The following is a 16,929-nucleotide window of genomic DNA, read 5'->3' on the forward strand; positions in this document are numbered from 1 at the left end:
TCCCTTCTGTCTAGAACTCTTTTGCATGACATACCACTTGCTTTTTACCCATTCTCTTGTCAAAGGACACTTGAGTTGAGTTGTTTCTGGTTCTTTGCTAGGGTGAAAGGACATCTTTGCTGAAGATGTTTTTGTGAACCTTCCTGGGCTGATTATTGGTGTGCACTTTTCAGAAGTGTTGAATGACAGAGTGAATGCAAGCTTCCTCAAGCAGTGTGTGAATTCCAGTTAATCAACATCCCTGTCAACATTTAGACTGTCAGACAAAACTTTGTGCCAATCCAGGGAGTGTAAAAAGGTATTTTATTCTATCCATAAAAGGCATTTCCCTAATTAATAATGAACTCAATCTATATTTTGTGTTTATGAACTATTTGTGTTTTTCTATAAAGTTGCCTGCTCATGAGTTTAGCCCATGTGTATTAGTCCATTTTCATACCGCTATGAAGAAATACCCAAGATTGGGTAATTTATAAAGAAAAAGGCATATCTTACATGATGGTAGGCAAGAAAGCGTGTGCAAGGGAACTGCCTTTTATAAAACCCTCAGATCTTATGAGACTTATTCACTATCATGAGAACAACATGGGAAAAACCTGCCCCCATGATTCAATTACCTCCCACCAGGTCCCTCCACAACACATGGGGATTATGGGAGCTATAATTCAAGATGAGATTTGAGTGCGGACCAATCATAGCGGAACGTGAAGGAGGAGCAAAGACACATCTTACGTGGCGGTAGGCAAGAGAGGGTGTGCAGGGGAACTGCCCTTTATAAAACCATCAGATCTCATGAGACTTATTTACTATCACGAGAACAGCATGGGGAAAACCCACCCCATGATTCAATTACCTCCCACTGGGTCCCTCCCACAACATGTGGAAATTGTGGGAGCTACTATTTTAGATGAGATTTGGGTGGGGACACAGCCAAACCAAATTCATATTTCTATGAATTATCTATTTGTTTTAAAGAGACTTAAATATAAATTGTGTTTTTAAAAAACTGACTCATAGAAATTCTTTATATATTCTGGATACAAACTCTTTGCTGGTCACATGTGCTGCAATTAACTTCTCCCATTTTGAGCCTTGTTTTTTCACTGTCTTTATGGTGCCTTTTCATAAAAAATTTATCAAGATGAATTTATCAGTCTTTTTCTTTATGGTTAGCACTTTGCCCCTTTAGACATTTTTCTGTTCTTACTCTCATGTTTTCCTCTAAAAATTGTAATGGTTTTGCCTTTCTCACTTAAGCCTTTTTTCTTTTTGGTTTTTATTTCTATTAAAATTATGTATGTACCCCTTTTAAACAGCCAGGGTTTGACGGCTCTGTCATGTGAAACAGCAGCCTCTACATTCCCCGGCACATGTTTCACAGGCTGTGTGGCTCCTGCTCCATTGTCCAGGTCTAGCCTGTCTGCTCTCAGCTGCTGAGGGTGAAGACAAGTCTCCTCCATGCATATACGCACTCCTCCCCTGCTCAGCTTCCCAGTGTGGTTAGATGGCCCTTTGGGCTACTCCACTATTCTGTGTCATTTTAAGCTAAGCTATACAGTAAACCATGATGACTTATCCTTTCCTGAAGGCTTTTGATTTGAATCTTTTCCCTTAGAATTGATACTTTCCTTTTTGCCATTGTTCAGTTTTCTGTGTATTACCACTTATTCAATGCCAAACTTTATCAGATGTCCAAATGTCTCCTCAACATTTAGATGATCTGACTTAACCATCAGATCTCCCTGGTCTTTTCCAGCATCTCTGATCTCTCATTTTGCTTGTTTATTTTCTGTGTGCCATTCAAGAAAACCCACTTAAAAAAAAAAAAAGATAGGGGTCTCACTATGTTGGACAGGTTGATCTTGAACTCCGGGCCTCAAACGATTCTCCCACCTCAGCCTCCCAAAGTGCTCAGATTACGGGCATGAACCACCACATCCGGCCCCCATTCAACAAATTCTTATTGAGCCAACCACGTGCTACATGTTGTGTTATGCTCCAGAGAAACAAGGAGAACAAGATGGTTGTCATTCTTGCCTATGTGGAGCTTACTACCAAATTCAGGGGAAGAAAAACCCCAACAAATTCTGGAGCAATGTTACTTATTCCTAATTGTTTGATTGGCTCTGGAACTGATGCCTGCCTATTGTAAGACGGCACCAGTGTGGGGGACTCCTGAGTATGAGAAGGGTCTTCCCCAGTTTCCTGTGTAGCCAAGGCTCTCTGCCTAAGTTAGGGATGAATACGGCGAAGTCTCTGAAGCACCTTCCACCTTTTCTCAGTTCACCTCTGTCTCATGAAATGAAGACTGTGATAGCCATTTTTTCAGTCTAGCCCTACCTGTCTCATAGTTCCTTGAGGTTCCTGGACTTAGTGGAGCAATGGTGAGGCCAGACGAACACTGTGATGAGACGGCATCAGGCATCAAAGGAATATGTGAATTTGGCCATGACTTTCGGGGGACAGGCCAGAACGTTGAACCCCAAACCGCATAAGAAGTCTAGCAAGTTTGGCTGACCTCTCAAGAGGGCTCTATTTTCTCCAGAGTGGAGCCTTGGGTCTCATCTCCGCAACAATCAGAGTATCCAAAGTAAAGCCACCAGCACTGTAGGAAACAAGTCCAGGACAGAGTAAGACACACACGCACATAGGCAGAGATTTTACTCTAGTGTCTATGGAGGGAGATGGCTTGGGCTACTGAGCATTTTTTTTGGCCCATCATAGCTCTCTGAAAGGCTGGAGAGGAGCACATAGGGCTACGGCTGCTCAGGCAAAGAAAATTAATAGTCCACATCTATGTTCCTTGTGACTATGATCCACTTAAAATGTGGCCTAGTCAGGTTTGGAAAATAATGCCCCCATTGCCACCACCCCAGCCTTGGTGGTGGTGGAGTCTCCTTAGATCAGGACTCTCATCTTGGGCAGCTGCAAGAGCCAAGGGCTATGGAGATGAGCCATGAGTGCACCCTGGAGGCCAATGATGCTAGCTTTAATTTTAATACCATTCTCTTTTTCCCATGCCCACTCCCCACCATCACCTTTCATGAGTATTTCGTGAGAAACTGGGAAAGGGCTGTAAGCAAGGCTTCAGAACCAGTAAAAGTAAGTCTAGTATTGGAGGTAAAATCACCCAGCTCCCAGACTCGTAAAGACATAGACTGGGTCAACAGTTCAGCTTGGCCTCACTTTCTAAGGACTGGCTGTATAGACAAGACAGGGCGGGCCCTCAGGGAGTGAAGGAATTTAATGAGTTTGAGTAATTAGCCTGTTTTACAGCCTTCTGCCTTGCAGACGGTTTTGTCTCAAACCCTGTGTGAAATGTGGTCACCTAGTCAGTTGGAACCTGCTCCTGACAGACCCCAGCAACTTACAGTTGAACTCACTTACAGTGAACTTTCCTCATTACAATGCTAAATCCTGCACCTTGGGAGAGCTATAGTTTCATTACCATAGCATGCGTCCTATGTGGTGGCACGATGACTCCCTCCATCTGTGTCACTGGGACCCCTCCTCTTCATGTGATGATGCACCTTCTCCCCTCTCGATCACTGATCACTCCATAAAGCCTTCCTGACATTTTTTCTTAAGAGACACTGCTTTGGCAAATATTCTTAGTGCTCTTCCTACTTGCGACAAGTAATAAAACTCCTATTGATCAAAACCTGTGTTCTCAGCAACTTTTGTTACTCACCAGGCAAACAAACCTTGCTTTTTTTTTTTTGGAGGTGGTGGGGTGGGAGGGCCTGGGAAACAAATCTGGTTGATCCAGATGGGACTATGGACTGATCCCTGAGTCGATCTCTCTTATAGGCTTGCTCACAGGCGAAGCAGCAGTCTGAGGAAGCATGAGTGGGTTAAGTTGCCTAAGTTGCCAAGAGGGAGATTGGTGAAGGGGCTCAGGGCCCCCCCTTCCGCCCCCACCAGGAGAGCAGAAGTGGCTGCTTGGACCTTTCATTTGGTGCAACTTTGAGGCAGTAAGTGGTGGTGGTTCTGTGAACTGACTAAAAGAGTGGTTTTGGTTTTGATTATTAGGACTCTGGGTTGTCAGGTTTAGGACCTAGCTCAAGGGATCCAGGATTGTTGGGAACGGGCAGGACTCCCCTTCAGGTCTAGGAGTTGAGAGACATCTTCATCCATTTTAACAAGGGGAAGCCCTAATATAGACGAGGAGTCTCATCTTCAAGACTTTGTCCCTGTCTGGTATATCTGTAGGCTGAATGCTTGTCACTTTTGGCAATACTTATGCATCTTTGTGACCTGAATGCATGTGAAGTCTGGATTCCCTTCCCCTTAGTCTGTGGTAATCCCTAAAATATTGGGCTTCCATTTTCCAGCAGTCACAGAAGAACTGTTATTGATTTGAAGAGGCCTAATTTAGAATGGCGCAGTTTGGGTGGGATTATAATTCCTGGAACCAAAATACAGTGATGTAGAGTTTACATGAGCAGAGCATGCACCCTCTCCCAAAAGAACACCTTGCTTACTTGATTGATTTACATACCTCCCACCACTCAAGCTGGATCCAGAACTACTCTGGAATCTCCATGAGATCTCCAGCGAAGCTACCCAGACTGAACATGATCCAGGGAGAGGCAACCCCTATTATCCTCTCCTAGCTCCCCAGTACCTCCACTCCATGGTGGCCTGCGTGTAGTGGCAAGCTGAAAGGACCAGAAATATCCTACAGGCTAAGAGTTACAGGATTTGTGTCATTACCAATCCCCAGTGGAAGCTCCTTGGAGAGTGGAATCAGACTTCTGGGCAAAGACCCTAGAATATGGGGAAGCAGGTCTCAATATGGGGAACCAGGCCTCAATACTGGAGAAGAGCCCGTTACAGTGCCTCCTCCGGCACTGAAAACTATTTGCATGCCCATATCCATGACCAAAAAGCAAATGATATATTACCGTAATGCCATGTGGCCCCATTGTTCCCTAGGGAATCAGGAGAGATGGTCTGAACATGAGTTACTTACATACATTAGTAATACAATTCTCCAACTGGGACTTATTTTATAAGAAACAAGGTAAATGGGATAAAATACCTTATGTATAATGTCTTATGGCCCTCTATCAACACCCAGCCTTACAGAAGAAGTGCAGGATATGTAATTGGTCAAAGGACCAAAGGGAACAACGTTGCTAATTCTAGAAGCCCCTGGAGAGGAAGAACCAGTCATGTGGGGACTTGTAGGGAAGGGAATGAGAAGGAGCCTCTCTACTTCTCCTTCAAGAGAGGTGAGGTCCTTTAGTCCTACTCAAAAACTAGAACCTTTGCCAATACAGGGAAATAACTCCCCTACTTCCTCTGGAATTAAACTCTCAGCACCTCCAGGGGAAAGCAAGGTTCTTCCTCCATACTTGCCAGGCCTTCTGAATTCTGTGGAGCTGGCTGTGGCTCCTGCTATGGCAACAGTAGGCCCCAAAATAAACAACAAAAAATCAATATAAGACCAATATATGATAGAGAAAAATCAATAAAACCCAAAGTGGGTTATTTGACAATACCAGTGAAATTTATACATCCCTTGGAAAGAGTGATCAGGTAAAAATGACAGGAGGCAAAAATAATATCAGGAATAAAAATGGAACATCATTACAGATCCTAGAACCTCCAGACATTAACAAAAGGATATTATAACATTGGATCAATCAATTTGTAACTATGAAATGGACAAATTCCTTGAAAAACAAAACTTGCCAAACCTTGGCATAAAAGGAAAACTGAAATCTGAATAGCTACTGAAAAAAATGATGTCCACAAAAGAAAGTTCAGGCCCAGATGGGTTTCACTGGTGAATTCTCCTAATCATTTAAGCAATAAACTACATTAAATTCTTCTAGAGAATAAAAAAGAAAAACCTCATCCCAACTCATTTTATGAGGCTTGCAGATGTATCCCTCTTTGCCAGGCAGCACCACTCACCACTCCCCTTCTGACTGGTGGCTGGCTTACTTCCCTCGTGCCTCTGAGCAGCATATTCCTATAATGATCTGGCCGTTGTTGATCCCCATTATCACTGGGGTCACACTTTGGGTTGTGTTAGGACTGACACCTCAGTAGTCAATAGATTTGGTAGCTCAAGTTACCAGCATAACAAGTTCCCTGAGAGGGAACCCCAGAGTGGGATGGTTCCCACCCAGGCAGGTGTCTGATGGAGAGGGAGGTTTTGTTTGGGTCTATGTACCTCTTACAACTACTGATTTGTATAATGAGAAATCCAATATTAAAGGCTTACCAGTGAGCCCATGAGAGTTCAGAACTCTCAGAAGGGGAATATTCTTCACACATAACCTCACCTGGTCAGACATGCAGACCTTAATGGCAACTCTGCTAGTGGTGGAAAAGAAATCTACCATCACGGCCAAAGCTAAGGAAGAGGCAGACAAAATGTAGGCTGATAACATGGGCTACCAAATCTACTTGGCTGCTGAGGTGTCAGTCCCAACAGCCGACCCAAACTGGGACTCCAGTGATAACAGGGATCATTATAGCAATATGCTACTCAGAGGCATGAGGGAAGTAAGCCAATCAGTTGGGGAAAACTCCAGGAAACAGAACAAGACCCTAATGAAAATCCATCCCCATTCCTAGAGAGATGACAAGTATGCCTCTGGGATTATCCCCCTTGGGACCATGACTGTGGACAATAAGGAGATAAGGCGTGCATAAGAAATATTACAGCTGTTACAGGTAGTACAGTTACCTAAAAGGTTAGTGGCGGTCCACTGCTGGGGACACCAGAGGGGAATTCTGAGGTTATAAAAGGAAATAACCTAGCAGACACAGCTGCTAAGAAGGCAGCATGAACAGTTCAAAGTTTGCAAATGACCCTGATCCCCAGATTTGTCACTCCACAAGTTTTGGCCCTACTACTCAGAAATTAGAAAAATCCAAATGGGAAGGGTATCTCCCACATTTGGATTTGGAAGGATGAGCTATCAATGACAAAGGAAGACTCCAGATTCCAGAAAACCTAGGCTGGGCTGTAATTAAATATGTCCATGAATCATCACATTTTGGTATCTGTTCTCACACTGCTGTAAAGAAATACTTGAGACTGGGTAATTTATAAAGGAAACAGGTTTAATGGACTCACAGTTCCGCATGGCTGGGGAGGCCTCAGGAAACTTACAATCATGGCAGAAGGCAAAGGGGAGGCAAGCTTAGGCTTTCTCACACGGCAGCGGCAGGAGAGAGAAGAGTGAGGAGCGAAGGGGAAAGAGCCACTCATAAATCCATCAGATCTTGTGAGAATTCACTATCACGAGAACAGCATGGGAGAAACCTCCCCCATGATTCAATCATCTACACAGGTCTCTCCCTAGGCATGTGGGGATTACGGGGATTACAATTCAAGATGAGATTTGGGTGGGGACGCAAAGCCTAACCATATCAAAACCTTACACAATTGGTTGATGAGTGTAATAAAGGTACCCGATCCAAGTGGTAAAAGAGACTAAATCTCTAACAGGTGCCACAAATATGTACAAAATAATGCTCAGACCAGGCTCTCTGTGCCTCAACTAAAGGGCGGAGGCAGGCATACCAGGAGAAGAATGGCAAATAGACTTTACAGTGATGCTCCAGGCACCTGGAAACCTCATGTACCAGCTGGTTTGTGTGGACACCTTTACTGGCTGGATAGAAGCCTTACCTTGTCACACAGAAAAGGCAAATGATGCCAGAGCTTTACTTAAAGACATCCTCTTGAAGTGTGGCTTACCTTGATTGATCCAGAGTGACAATGGAGCTGCCTTCATTTCCAAAGTTAGCCAGGGGGTATTCTCTGCCTTGGAAATCAAATGGAGATTACATGCAGACTGGAGGCCCCAGTCATCTGAAAAGGACAAAGATACTAATAGAACCATAAAGGTCACTTTAGCTAAACCATGCCAGGAAACTCATGAAAGCTGGCTGAAGTACCTCTCCATCACACTAACATGAGTTCAGCTGGCACCAAAAGGGAAAGTGAGACTTAGCCCTTTTGAATTACTATATGGAAGAGCTTACCCTGGCACAATGGAACCTTTGACATGCCCTGATGGTGAGACTGAGAGGGATGTAAAACATATTGTGTATTTAGGAAAACTAACACAAGCTCTCAATCTAATATGTGAACCTGTCTTCCAGTTCCCACTGATTACAGCTTCACCTATATCAACCTTGAGACTGAGTTCACCTTAAGACTTGGAAATCTAAATCACCTCAAGACCAGCTAAATCCTCTCTGGACTGGGCCCTACCCTGTGGTGATAACCACTCATTCTTCTCTTAAATTGCAGGGACTCACACCCTGGATCTGTCATTCCTGAATGAAGCCTGCACCAGCGCCCTCAGACCAGGCTTCATTAGATCCAACTTATTCCTATGAACTGGCCTCTGATCTTAAGCTCCTCTTCCAGAGAAGGGACATAGATAAGTAAAATGTGCCCTTGCAATGCTCTCGATATATCAGGAATTTCTTCATTCTTAGAGGAATCTCTATGCTCTTTTACATTCTGTAAAAACTCTTAACTGGTGCTAAATCACCATGTAGTATATACAATGAACTTGGTCTCTCTCTACTGGTTAGTCTGTTTTATTACCATGGCCAGTGGTCTCCGGGAAGACAATACAATAGTCAGTTTTCCCCACATCACAGTGAAGGGAAATAGCCTGTTCCAATGCTGGATATGCTATAGGCACCCATGAACTTGGTCTGCCCAAGTGACAGAACTTGTGGCAATCCTCACATTTCACTTTCACCCACAGAACTGGAGCAAGCTCCCCTTCCCTGTGGTTACGCTCTTCCTGGAGAGTGGGGAAATCCCTTGCATCACCTTGACTAGCATCTCTATAGCAAATGCCACCTAGGTGTCAACCTTGCTAAATGGCTCAGCTATACAGCAAGTATGCAGAAGCTGTGCAATTCCTCCAGGGCAGACTTACTACACTGACACAGGACCAGACACAAAAGGGAGGTAACCGGTCTCCTTGAACACTACCTACCACCTGCCACCCCAATATTACTTACTGGTGTCCTGACATGAACATCACTAAAAAATATTGAGGACAGAGCAGTAAATGCAGTTCATGGTGAGGAATACCAAGCCCCAGTTTCTGGTACACCCAGGTAAACAGGCCAACACCTTATAAGAATAATGTCTCAGCTGACTGCAGGGACAGGGACCACCTGCGGAGTGGGCCTGTCTCCCTTTATGTAAAACTAATGGCACCTGGAGCCAAATAGCACAACTATTAAATGTCTTTTTTTTTTTTTTTTGAGACGGAGTCTTGCTCTGTCACCCAGGCTAGAGTGCAGAGGCGCAATCTCAGCTCACTGCAACCTCCGCCTCCTGGGTTCAAGCGATTCTCCTGTCTCAGCCTCCTGAGTAGCTGGGATTCCAGGTGCACACCACCACGCCTGGCTAATTTTTGTATTTTTAGTAGAGACGGGGTTTCACCATGTTGGCCAGGTTGGTCTCGAACTCCTGACCTCAAGTGATCTGCCTGCCTCGGCCTCCCCAAGTGCTGGGATTACAGGTATCAGCCACTGTGTACAGCTAAATATCTTTATCCCCAAATGAGTATGTGCCCCTCAGGGGGAATGTGTTCATCTGTGGGTCCCCCACAAATATCTACCCCACGCCTGTTTGCCTTGAGGTTCCTTCCCTTTACCCCACTTGACATCGCTCATCCCTGCACGGAGGACATTTGGATGGATGGACAATGTACAATTGGCCTGCGAGAGCCTCTGATATTGAGGCTGTTGAGGCGGGTCTACTACAAGTCAGGTCAAAAAGAGAAATGAGTTGGCGCTGGGCGCAGTGGCTCACGCCTGTAATCCCAGCACTTTGGGAGGCCAAAGTGGGTGGATCACGAGGTCAGGAGATCAAGACCATCCTGGCTTGATCATGGTGAAACCCCGTCTCTACTAACAATACAAAAAATTATCCGGGCATGGTGGTGGGCGCCTGTGGTCCCAGCTACTCAGAAGGCTGAAGCAGGAGAATGGCGTGATCCCGGGAGGCAGAGCTTGCAGTGAGCTGAGATCCCGCCACTGCAATCCAGACAGGGTGACAGAGCGAGACTCCAACTCAAAAAAAAAAAAAAAAAAAAGAGCAAGGAGTTTAATTTTGGGGGAGATGGGAGCAGCATCCAGGATGGCTGCTCTTTGGGGATTTGCTTATCATGAAACCACTGTAAAAAACTTGACTAGAAAACTTGAGTCTTTAGCATCCTCAGTTGACTCCTTGGTTACTGTGGTGCTAGGTAACAATACAGTATTAGACAATCTTTTAGTGGAACAGGGAGGAGTGTGTGCAGTTACTAATTCCTCTTGCTGTCCCTGAGTAAACACCTCAGGGGAAATAGAAGTTGACATTAAGAAGGTCTATGCCCAAGCCTCTTGGTTACATGCTTTTAATCCACAGGGCCATAGTTCTGACTATTTGGGAAGCTATCAAATGGGCAATACCAATTACTTGGTAATATTCTGCCCCTAGTAGAACTACTAACTTTATTGTTTGTACTACTGTTGTTTGGTCCCTGGATCTTAAATCTCTTGGTAAAATTTGTATCTTCCAGATTAGAAAAATTACAACTGCAGCTTCCAACAATACCAGCCTTTGCAGCCTATCTTGGGAGACCTCAAAACACATTTAGATTTAGTGTCTAGAGATTTTCACTCCCCTAATATCTCTGGACACGGCATCCCTAATCAGCATGAAGTTACAGAAGAAGGACCTCTCAAGAATGAGGAGTGACATATCTCCAGGGAAGGAAATTTGTAGGCCAACAGGGAGGGAATCCAGGGAGTATAGGAATTTTGTCAATTCAAGCAGTCAGCCTGTTTTACAGCCTCTTGCCTTGAAGCCAGTTTTATCCCAAACCCTGTGTGAAATGTGGTCACCTCGTTGGTTGGAACCAGCTCCTGAAAGACCCTGACAACTTACAGATGAACCCCAGTGAACTTTCCTCATGACCATGCTAAAGCCTGCACCTCAGGAGACCTGTAGATTCATTACCATAACATGCAACCTATGTGCTGGCACCATGACTCACTGCATCTGTGCCACTGGGAACCCTCCTCTACATGCGATGATGCACCCTCTCCCCTCTCCAACACCACATAAAGTCCTCCTGTCATTTTCTCTCAGGAAACATTGCTTTGGAGAACACTCCCAGTGCTCTCCTTACTTGTGAGAAGTAATAAAACTCCTTTGGTCAAAACCTGCATTCTCATGGAAAGTCATTTGTTCCTTGCCAGGGGTATAAATCCTGGTTTGTTTTTGTTTTGATAACATCCAGACAATGTTCCAAACAATCATTCATTTGATCATTCCAAACACTGATTGGGAACATACAAAACACATTGTGATTTACAGTTAAAAAACTGCTTTCTTCATATATTCTCTCCCCTGAAAATACTTGCACTGGTGGTCTTTGCTGGGGAGGGGCTGAAACAGAAGCTGCCCTCAGGGAAGAGGACTGACTGAGTAGGCCGGAGTCTCACCTCCAGGAGGGAAGAGGGCGGTGCTTCCCAGGTTAGGTATGATCTAGGCCTAGGATGAAGCAATTCAAAAGTGAATCCCACCACAGTTAAGAACCAGGGGCAATGATGCAGGCTCCGCTTGGGCTTCCTGCACCTGTGCAAGAACAAAAACCAAACCAAAACAAAATAAGAGGCTCAAGGTCCTCCCACACACAGGGAGGTCTGATGGCTGCAGGAGTGGCTGCACGAGGTAGTGACTCTGTGGTTTGTAGCAGGTGCTCTCAGCCCCCACAGAACTGTGCAGTGTGGGAAGCCATCCTGAGCTCTGGGGCAGAACAGACACTGAGGGAGTCCCTGGGATTGTGAGGTTGATGCCTGGATTCTTCAGCCTGCACTCAGCCAAAGGTCTCCTGGCATAGGACAAGCAGGTAGACTGCAGTTGTGAGACTCTCCACAATATGTCCCCTTCCTGCCACCTTCTGTGCGTTGACATTGCCTTGGGAACATGCCCATGGCTGGTGGCCTGGGGGAATACTGTTATAATGTGAAAGCAAGTCCATAGACTTCTGGTTTAAAGGAACCCAGTGAAGATGCTAACAAGTTCTCCTGAGGAGGTGCGCCCTGGCTGGGAATGGGAGGAGCTGGTTGGCACCTGCCACCTGGGCCTCCCAGGACCAAATCTAACTGCCCTTGGAAGGTGTCTGGATGCCACAGCCTTGGGCCTAGAGAGAATCATGCTCATCATTCCTCATCAGACTCCATCTCGCCCTGGGTTCTTTGCAGACCCAGGTTTGAGACAACAATTTGTTTCTATTCTGAATAATAATGTCTCACAAGAGGTGGAAATAGTCACATTGTTTTAGAGTTTATGTAAAGAGGGGCTTAGAGGTATTAACCCTCTCATTTTACAGGTAAATTGGCCAAAAGTGCTTCATTACCTTGCCCAGCAAGAAAGGGAAGAACTATGAGTTGACCTCATGCACCATGGGTTCTTTTCCCAGTGTCCTCTTCATGGCAGGGAGCCCAGGGGGCAGGATCTGAAAGCTCTGAACTGTGCTTGAGGGCAGGGCCTGCTCTTGGATCCAGCCTCCCAGGAAGCCTTCTCGGTGGATGACTGGCCCTTGCCAATCTTTGTACTGGGGTTTGCTGAACTTAGAGTGAGGCTGTTGAAAACCTTCCTCCATTACTTTGGGCCTTAGCTATAATTCCAGGCCACATGAAAAAAAAAAAAAATCCTGTTACATTCTGATCCAGTTACTGGGTTAAATGCTTTATCTCATTCATTGACTCATCTTTTTCACAAGTTGTCCTTTATGTTGTAAGTGTTGGTTTCATGTGTAATGATAAATGGTCTGAGGCTTTAATCCCAAAACCGAGTGTGGGTGGAGGAAGATCCATCAGCCAAGGCTAGTGGCCTTTCTCCCCAGCCTACACAGAGAGTCCCTGGGGGAGCTGGACTGGGGCTGAAAGGAGGCTCTGGACCCAAGACGCCTCTCCTGCTGCAGTCTCTGGGTGCACCTGGTGGGCATCTAACCAGACACCGTCTCCTCAAAGCCCACAACAGTGCTCCCACTACAGCACATTGTGTTTCTAAAGATACAGGCTACATTTCCTTCTAAGAGCCCATTTCCCTCAACTGATGCATTTAGACACCTCGGTGGAGACAATGCATATAGCTCCTTGCATCTCTCCAGATGGGAAAGAATTGTTTACTATGAGTTAATCTAAAGTTTTTATTTTCTAAAAGTATAAAAACACATACAAAAGGGACTTATTCTTGAGAAATGATCATATCATTGTAACACACAGGCCATTGGACAAGGCCACTATGCAGAAAGTATTGCTCCCAAACCATTAGGAATTTTAATCACCACTTTGTTCCAGACTCTTTAGAAGTTACTATTTCTAAAATACACATGGACAAAGAATAAGCTTTATTCAACCAGACTCACAAAAGTAAGGATTCTGCTTCTCTAGGTTCATAAAATAGAATTCCAAGGCTCTGAGGAAAATAAACTTGTGTCAGTCCCAGGGAACTTTTCTCCCCAGAAGTTGATTGGTCACTCTCTGTAGAAGAAAAGAAAGGCAGGAAAGAAGTTAGATATTACTGCCATCAGAGGCAGATGCCTCTCCTCCCTGCAGCCATGTCACCAAGGAGAATCAGTGTGGTCCTATTCAAATCTTGTTCATTTTACTCTGCTTCAGAAACTATGGTCGTCATATAAAAAATACTTCACGAAAGGTTCAGGAAAGAGGATCTGTAATCAATATCTATTATTTCTATAGAGACACAGATAATCCATCAGTTCCCATGTACAGTAGCATAAGGAAAGGCCTGGCCCTGCGATGCTGACACACCAGACAGGCGGTGTGGTGCCTGGGGCCTCCACCTGAGGCACCCGCCTGGGTTCTGGGGCCTGCTCCAGAAGCAGCTCCCATCCCACATCAGTCTGGTGACTGACAGGGTGAGAAGGAAACAACTACAGTGAAGGATATGGCCCTTCAGGCATAGGAGCCGGTCTGGTTTCTCAGAGAATTAACCGGTAACACCAACCCTGCCCCGTGAGGTTCTTGGACTTGCAGCAACGCTGACTCTACTGGGACAATGGGCAGGGCATGGTGACAAGTTGGAGGCCTCTGACCATCCAAGTGGACAACTCTTATGCTGCAGTTACACATTTTCCAGTTTAACAGTTCTAGAGGTATCTGACTCACCAATGAGGGGCATGAAATCACCACCTGGGACTCTGGAATGGAAACCTGATAATTCTGGTATTTCTACCATGATATGTCAATGAACTCCTGTGTGTGAAATTTGGTTTCACTGCAAACGAATGCATGGAAAGGGCCTTACACCGTTATGGATGGGGAGTTAAACCTGATTTGAAGTCTAATTACAGATGCCTTCTTCCAAATTTCAACACTGGTCCAGTGCATTCTAAGTTCATTCCTCAAATGCGGTTCATTCTGACTTCACACTCAACAGGCAACGTGTTTTCTCCATTTCTCTTTCCGCCAATAAACCTGATCCATCCCACTCTGGACAGAGGACCCACTGACCTTTTTATATAGCTGGGCTCGCAGCCGGTATGACTTATATTCTGATTTTCTCTTCTCTTCTTCTCTCTTTTTCTGTACTTCTGGAAGCTGCTCATAAATCCTTAGAAATGGCACCAGTGAAAGGACAGAAATCGGGGAGGTTACCAGGGTGCAGAGTCATGAGATCTCCTCTCATCATCCCTCCCTATACCTCCCACTCTCCAGGAGCTCATCCCTCTCAGAAAGGCCCTGGGCCCCGTTAGATACTCCAGCACAGAAAACCCTAGCCCGGGACTCACAATCTGGAAGGGGAGATAAATACAAACACAATAAAATCCTAATAGTGCTTACATGTGGAAAGAAGTAGGATAAAGGGGGGAAAGGAGTGAGATAAATGAAGGAGAGCTGAACTTCTACTTTCTGCTCTACATGCAAAAATGGATTGTTTCAATATAAGATAATGAACAGCATTACTATTGTGTTTGGAAACACAAGTGAAATTATGGAAAAGTACTAAAATGGTCACACCTATAAAATGTTCTAGAGGAGAAGAAACTTGGTCTGGTGGAAGGAGGTTCGGAAAGGCTCCAGAGAGGAAATTATAGGTAAGTTGGGTCTTAAGAATAGATAGGAGCGCTGGGTGCGGTGGCTGAAGCCTGTAAACCCAGCACTTTGGGAGGCTGAGGTGGGTGGATCACGAGGTCAGGAGTTCAAGAGCAGCCTGGCCAAGATGGTGAAACCCCGTCTCTACTAAAACCACAAAAAAAAAAAAAAAAAAAAAAAATTAGGTGGGCGTGGTGGCAGATGCCTGTAATCTCAGCTACTCAGGAGGCTGAGGCAGGAGAATCGCTTGAACCTGGGTGGCAGAGGTTGCACTGAGCCAAGATCAAGCCACTGCTGCACTACAGCTGGGTGATAAAGTGAGACTCCATCTCAAAAATAATAATAATAAAAAAATAATAATGATGGATAAGAGCAGAAAGGGAACGGGGAGAAGGACAGAAGACACTCAAGGTGGGGAAAATGAATGTTGGTAAAAATGGACTCGAGGCTTCCTGAAAAGGAGCGTAAAGGAATAGGTGGGAAACAGATGGGGGTGAGGGTGAGGTGGGCTGCAGAGGATCTTGTGGCCATGTGAAAAACATGGGATCTGTTCTAGCAGGGGTTGGGTGGCAATGATTTTAAGTTGGGAGAAACACAAATGTGCATTTGATAAATGCACTCTCATTGTAAATACATTTCCAACAAAACAACAGTTAAATAGATTATGAAGTATAATGGAATGTATATGTTACAAGTATGTTTCATGTATACCAAAGAAAAGTTTCAGAATTTTTAGAGTCATAGGAAAGGTTCACAACATAATGTTGAGTAAAATAAAGCAAGATACAAACCTGTATATGCAGTATGATTAACAATTTGAGGGGAAAAAGTGTGTGTTATGCAGGTCTCTGCAAAATTCCCACGCCTCCCACCAAAAATTCCCATCTTCCATTAGATGGAAGGATGATAAGTGATATTCATTTTCTTTTTTCTACTTTTCTCTATATTTCCTAAAGTTTTCTATAATCTGGAAAAAAATCACTAGATTCATGCAGGGCTCTGCGGGAAACACATTAGAGAAGGTGAAGGTGTCTCCTGAAGGCCACTCTGGAACAAGTGCTTCCAAATAAAAGAGCTACATTCTTTCCTCTTGAAATCTTTCCTTCTCACGGGAATCTTTAAATATCTTTGGTAGAGATAGGTGATAACAAAAGATGAGTAACACAGGCTCCAGAGACACAAATCCTTAATAGGACACAATTGAAGGCCAAACACCAGGCTCTAACTCCAGCTGTGACCCTAACTTGCTGGGTTACTTCCCCTCTCTGGGTTGTAGTTTCCTAAATATTAAGAGTTACTAGATGATATTTAAGATTCTCAGATGGAAACAGATCACTCCCTTGAAAAGAGGCCACACAAGAAATAAACATGAATAGAAGCAACCTAATGAAAATGTACCAGTTTAAAAACAGTTTAAAAAGTCTCTCCAGAAGATGGGCACTAAATCCACTCATATATTTCTTGTCGAAAGCATTGATACATTTTAGGAGATGTCCTGGCTGTCTTCCTGTAGGCAAGCTTCCTAGTCCCTTACAGCAGGGACTGCTCTTGCTGAGGTGAGAGTATTAGTAGCTGCCCCACAACAAACCCTGTATGATTTCCCCTAATTCCATTTTGTGACTGAGTTAGAATGAAGCAGTGGTTCAAAAATATTTTAGACTTAGGGCCCCCTTCACACTCCTAAATGCTGAAGATCCCAATGTAGGTTTTATCTATTGATACTGTATCAAAAATTAAAATTAAAAATTAAGCAAAACTTTATTTTTTTATTCACTTGAAATAACAATAAGCCTGTGACAGGCTAACATAAGA

General features: G+C 44.5%; 1 protein-coding gene across 7 annotated transcripts in view; it reads right to left on the bottom strand.

Annotated features, from left to right (window-relative positions):
- ALMS1 (ALMS1 centrosome and basal body associated protein) overlaps positions 1 to 16,929 on the bottom strand; it is a 259,158-nt gene that overhangs the window by 12,115 nt on the left and 230,114 nt on the right. For 4 of the 7 annotated variants that reach the window (XM_016948786.3, XM_016948790.4, XM_016948788.4 and 1 more), the window contains 2 exons: positions 14,536 to 14,635; positions 13,195 to 13,542 (listed from right to left, as the gene is read on the bottom strand). In XM_016948786.3, coding sequence (XP_016804275.3) covers positions 13,498 to 13,542; positions 14,536 to 14,635 — 145 coding nt within the window. In that variant the 3' untranslated portion in view covers positions 13,195 to 13,497. Of the gene's footprint in view, positions 1 to 2,340; positions 2,606 to 7,726; positions 7,841 to 12,413; positions 12,675 to 13,194; positions 13,543 to 14,535; positions 14,636 to 16,929 lie in introns of those variants that run through there. The other 3 variants (XR_008546450.2, XR_010149365.1, XR_010149367.1) reach the window with 3 other exon arrangements.

This window comes from Pan troglodytes, chromosome 12, assembly GCF_028858775.2.
Source record: "Pan troglodytes isolate AG18354 chromosome 12, NHGRI_mPanTro3-v2.0_pri, whole genome shotgun sequence".
Taxonomy (NCBI): Eukaryota; Metazoa; Chordata; class Mammalia; order Primates; family Hominidae; genus Pan; species Pan troglodytes.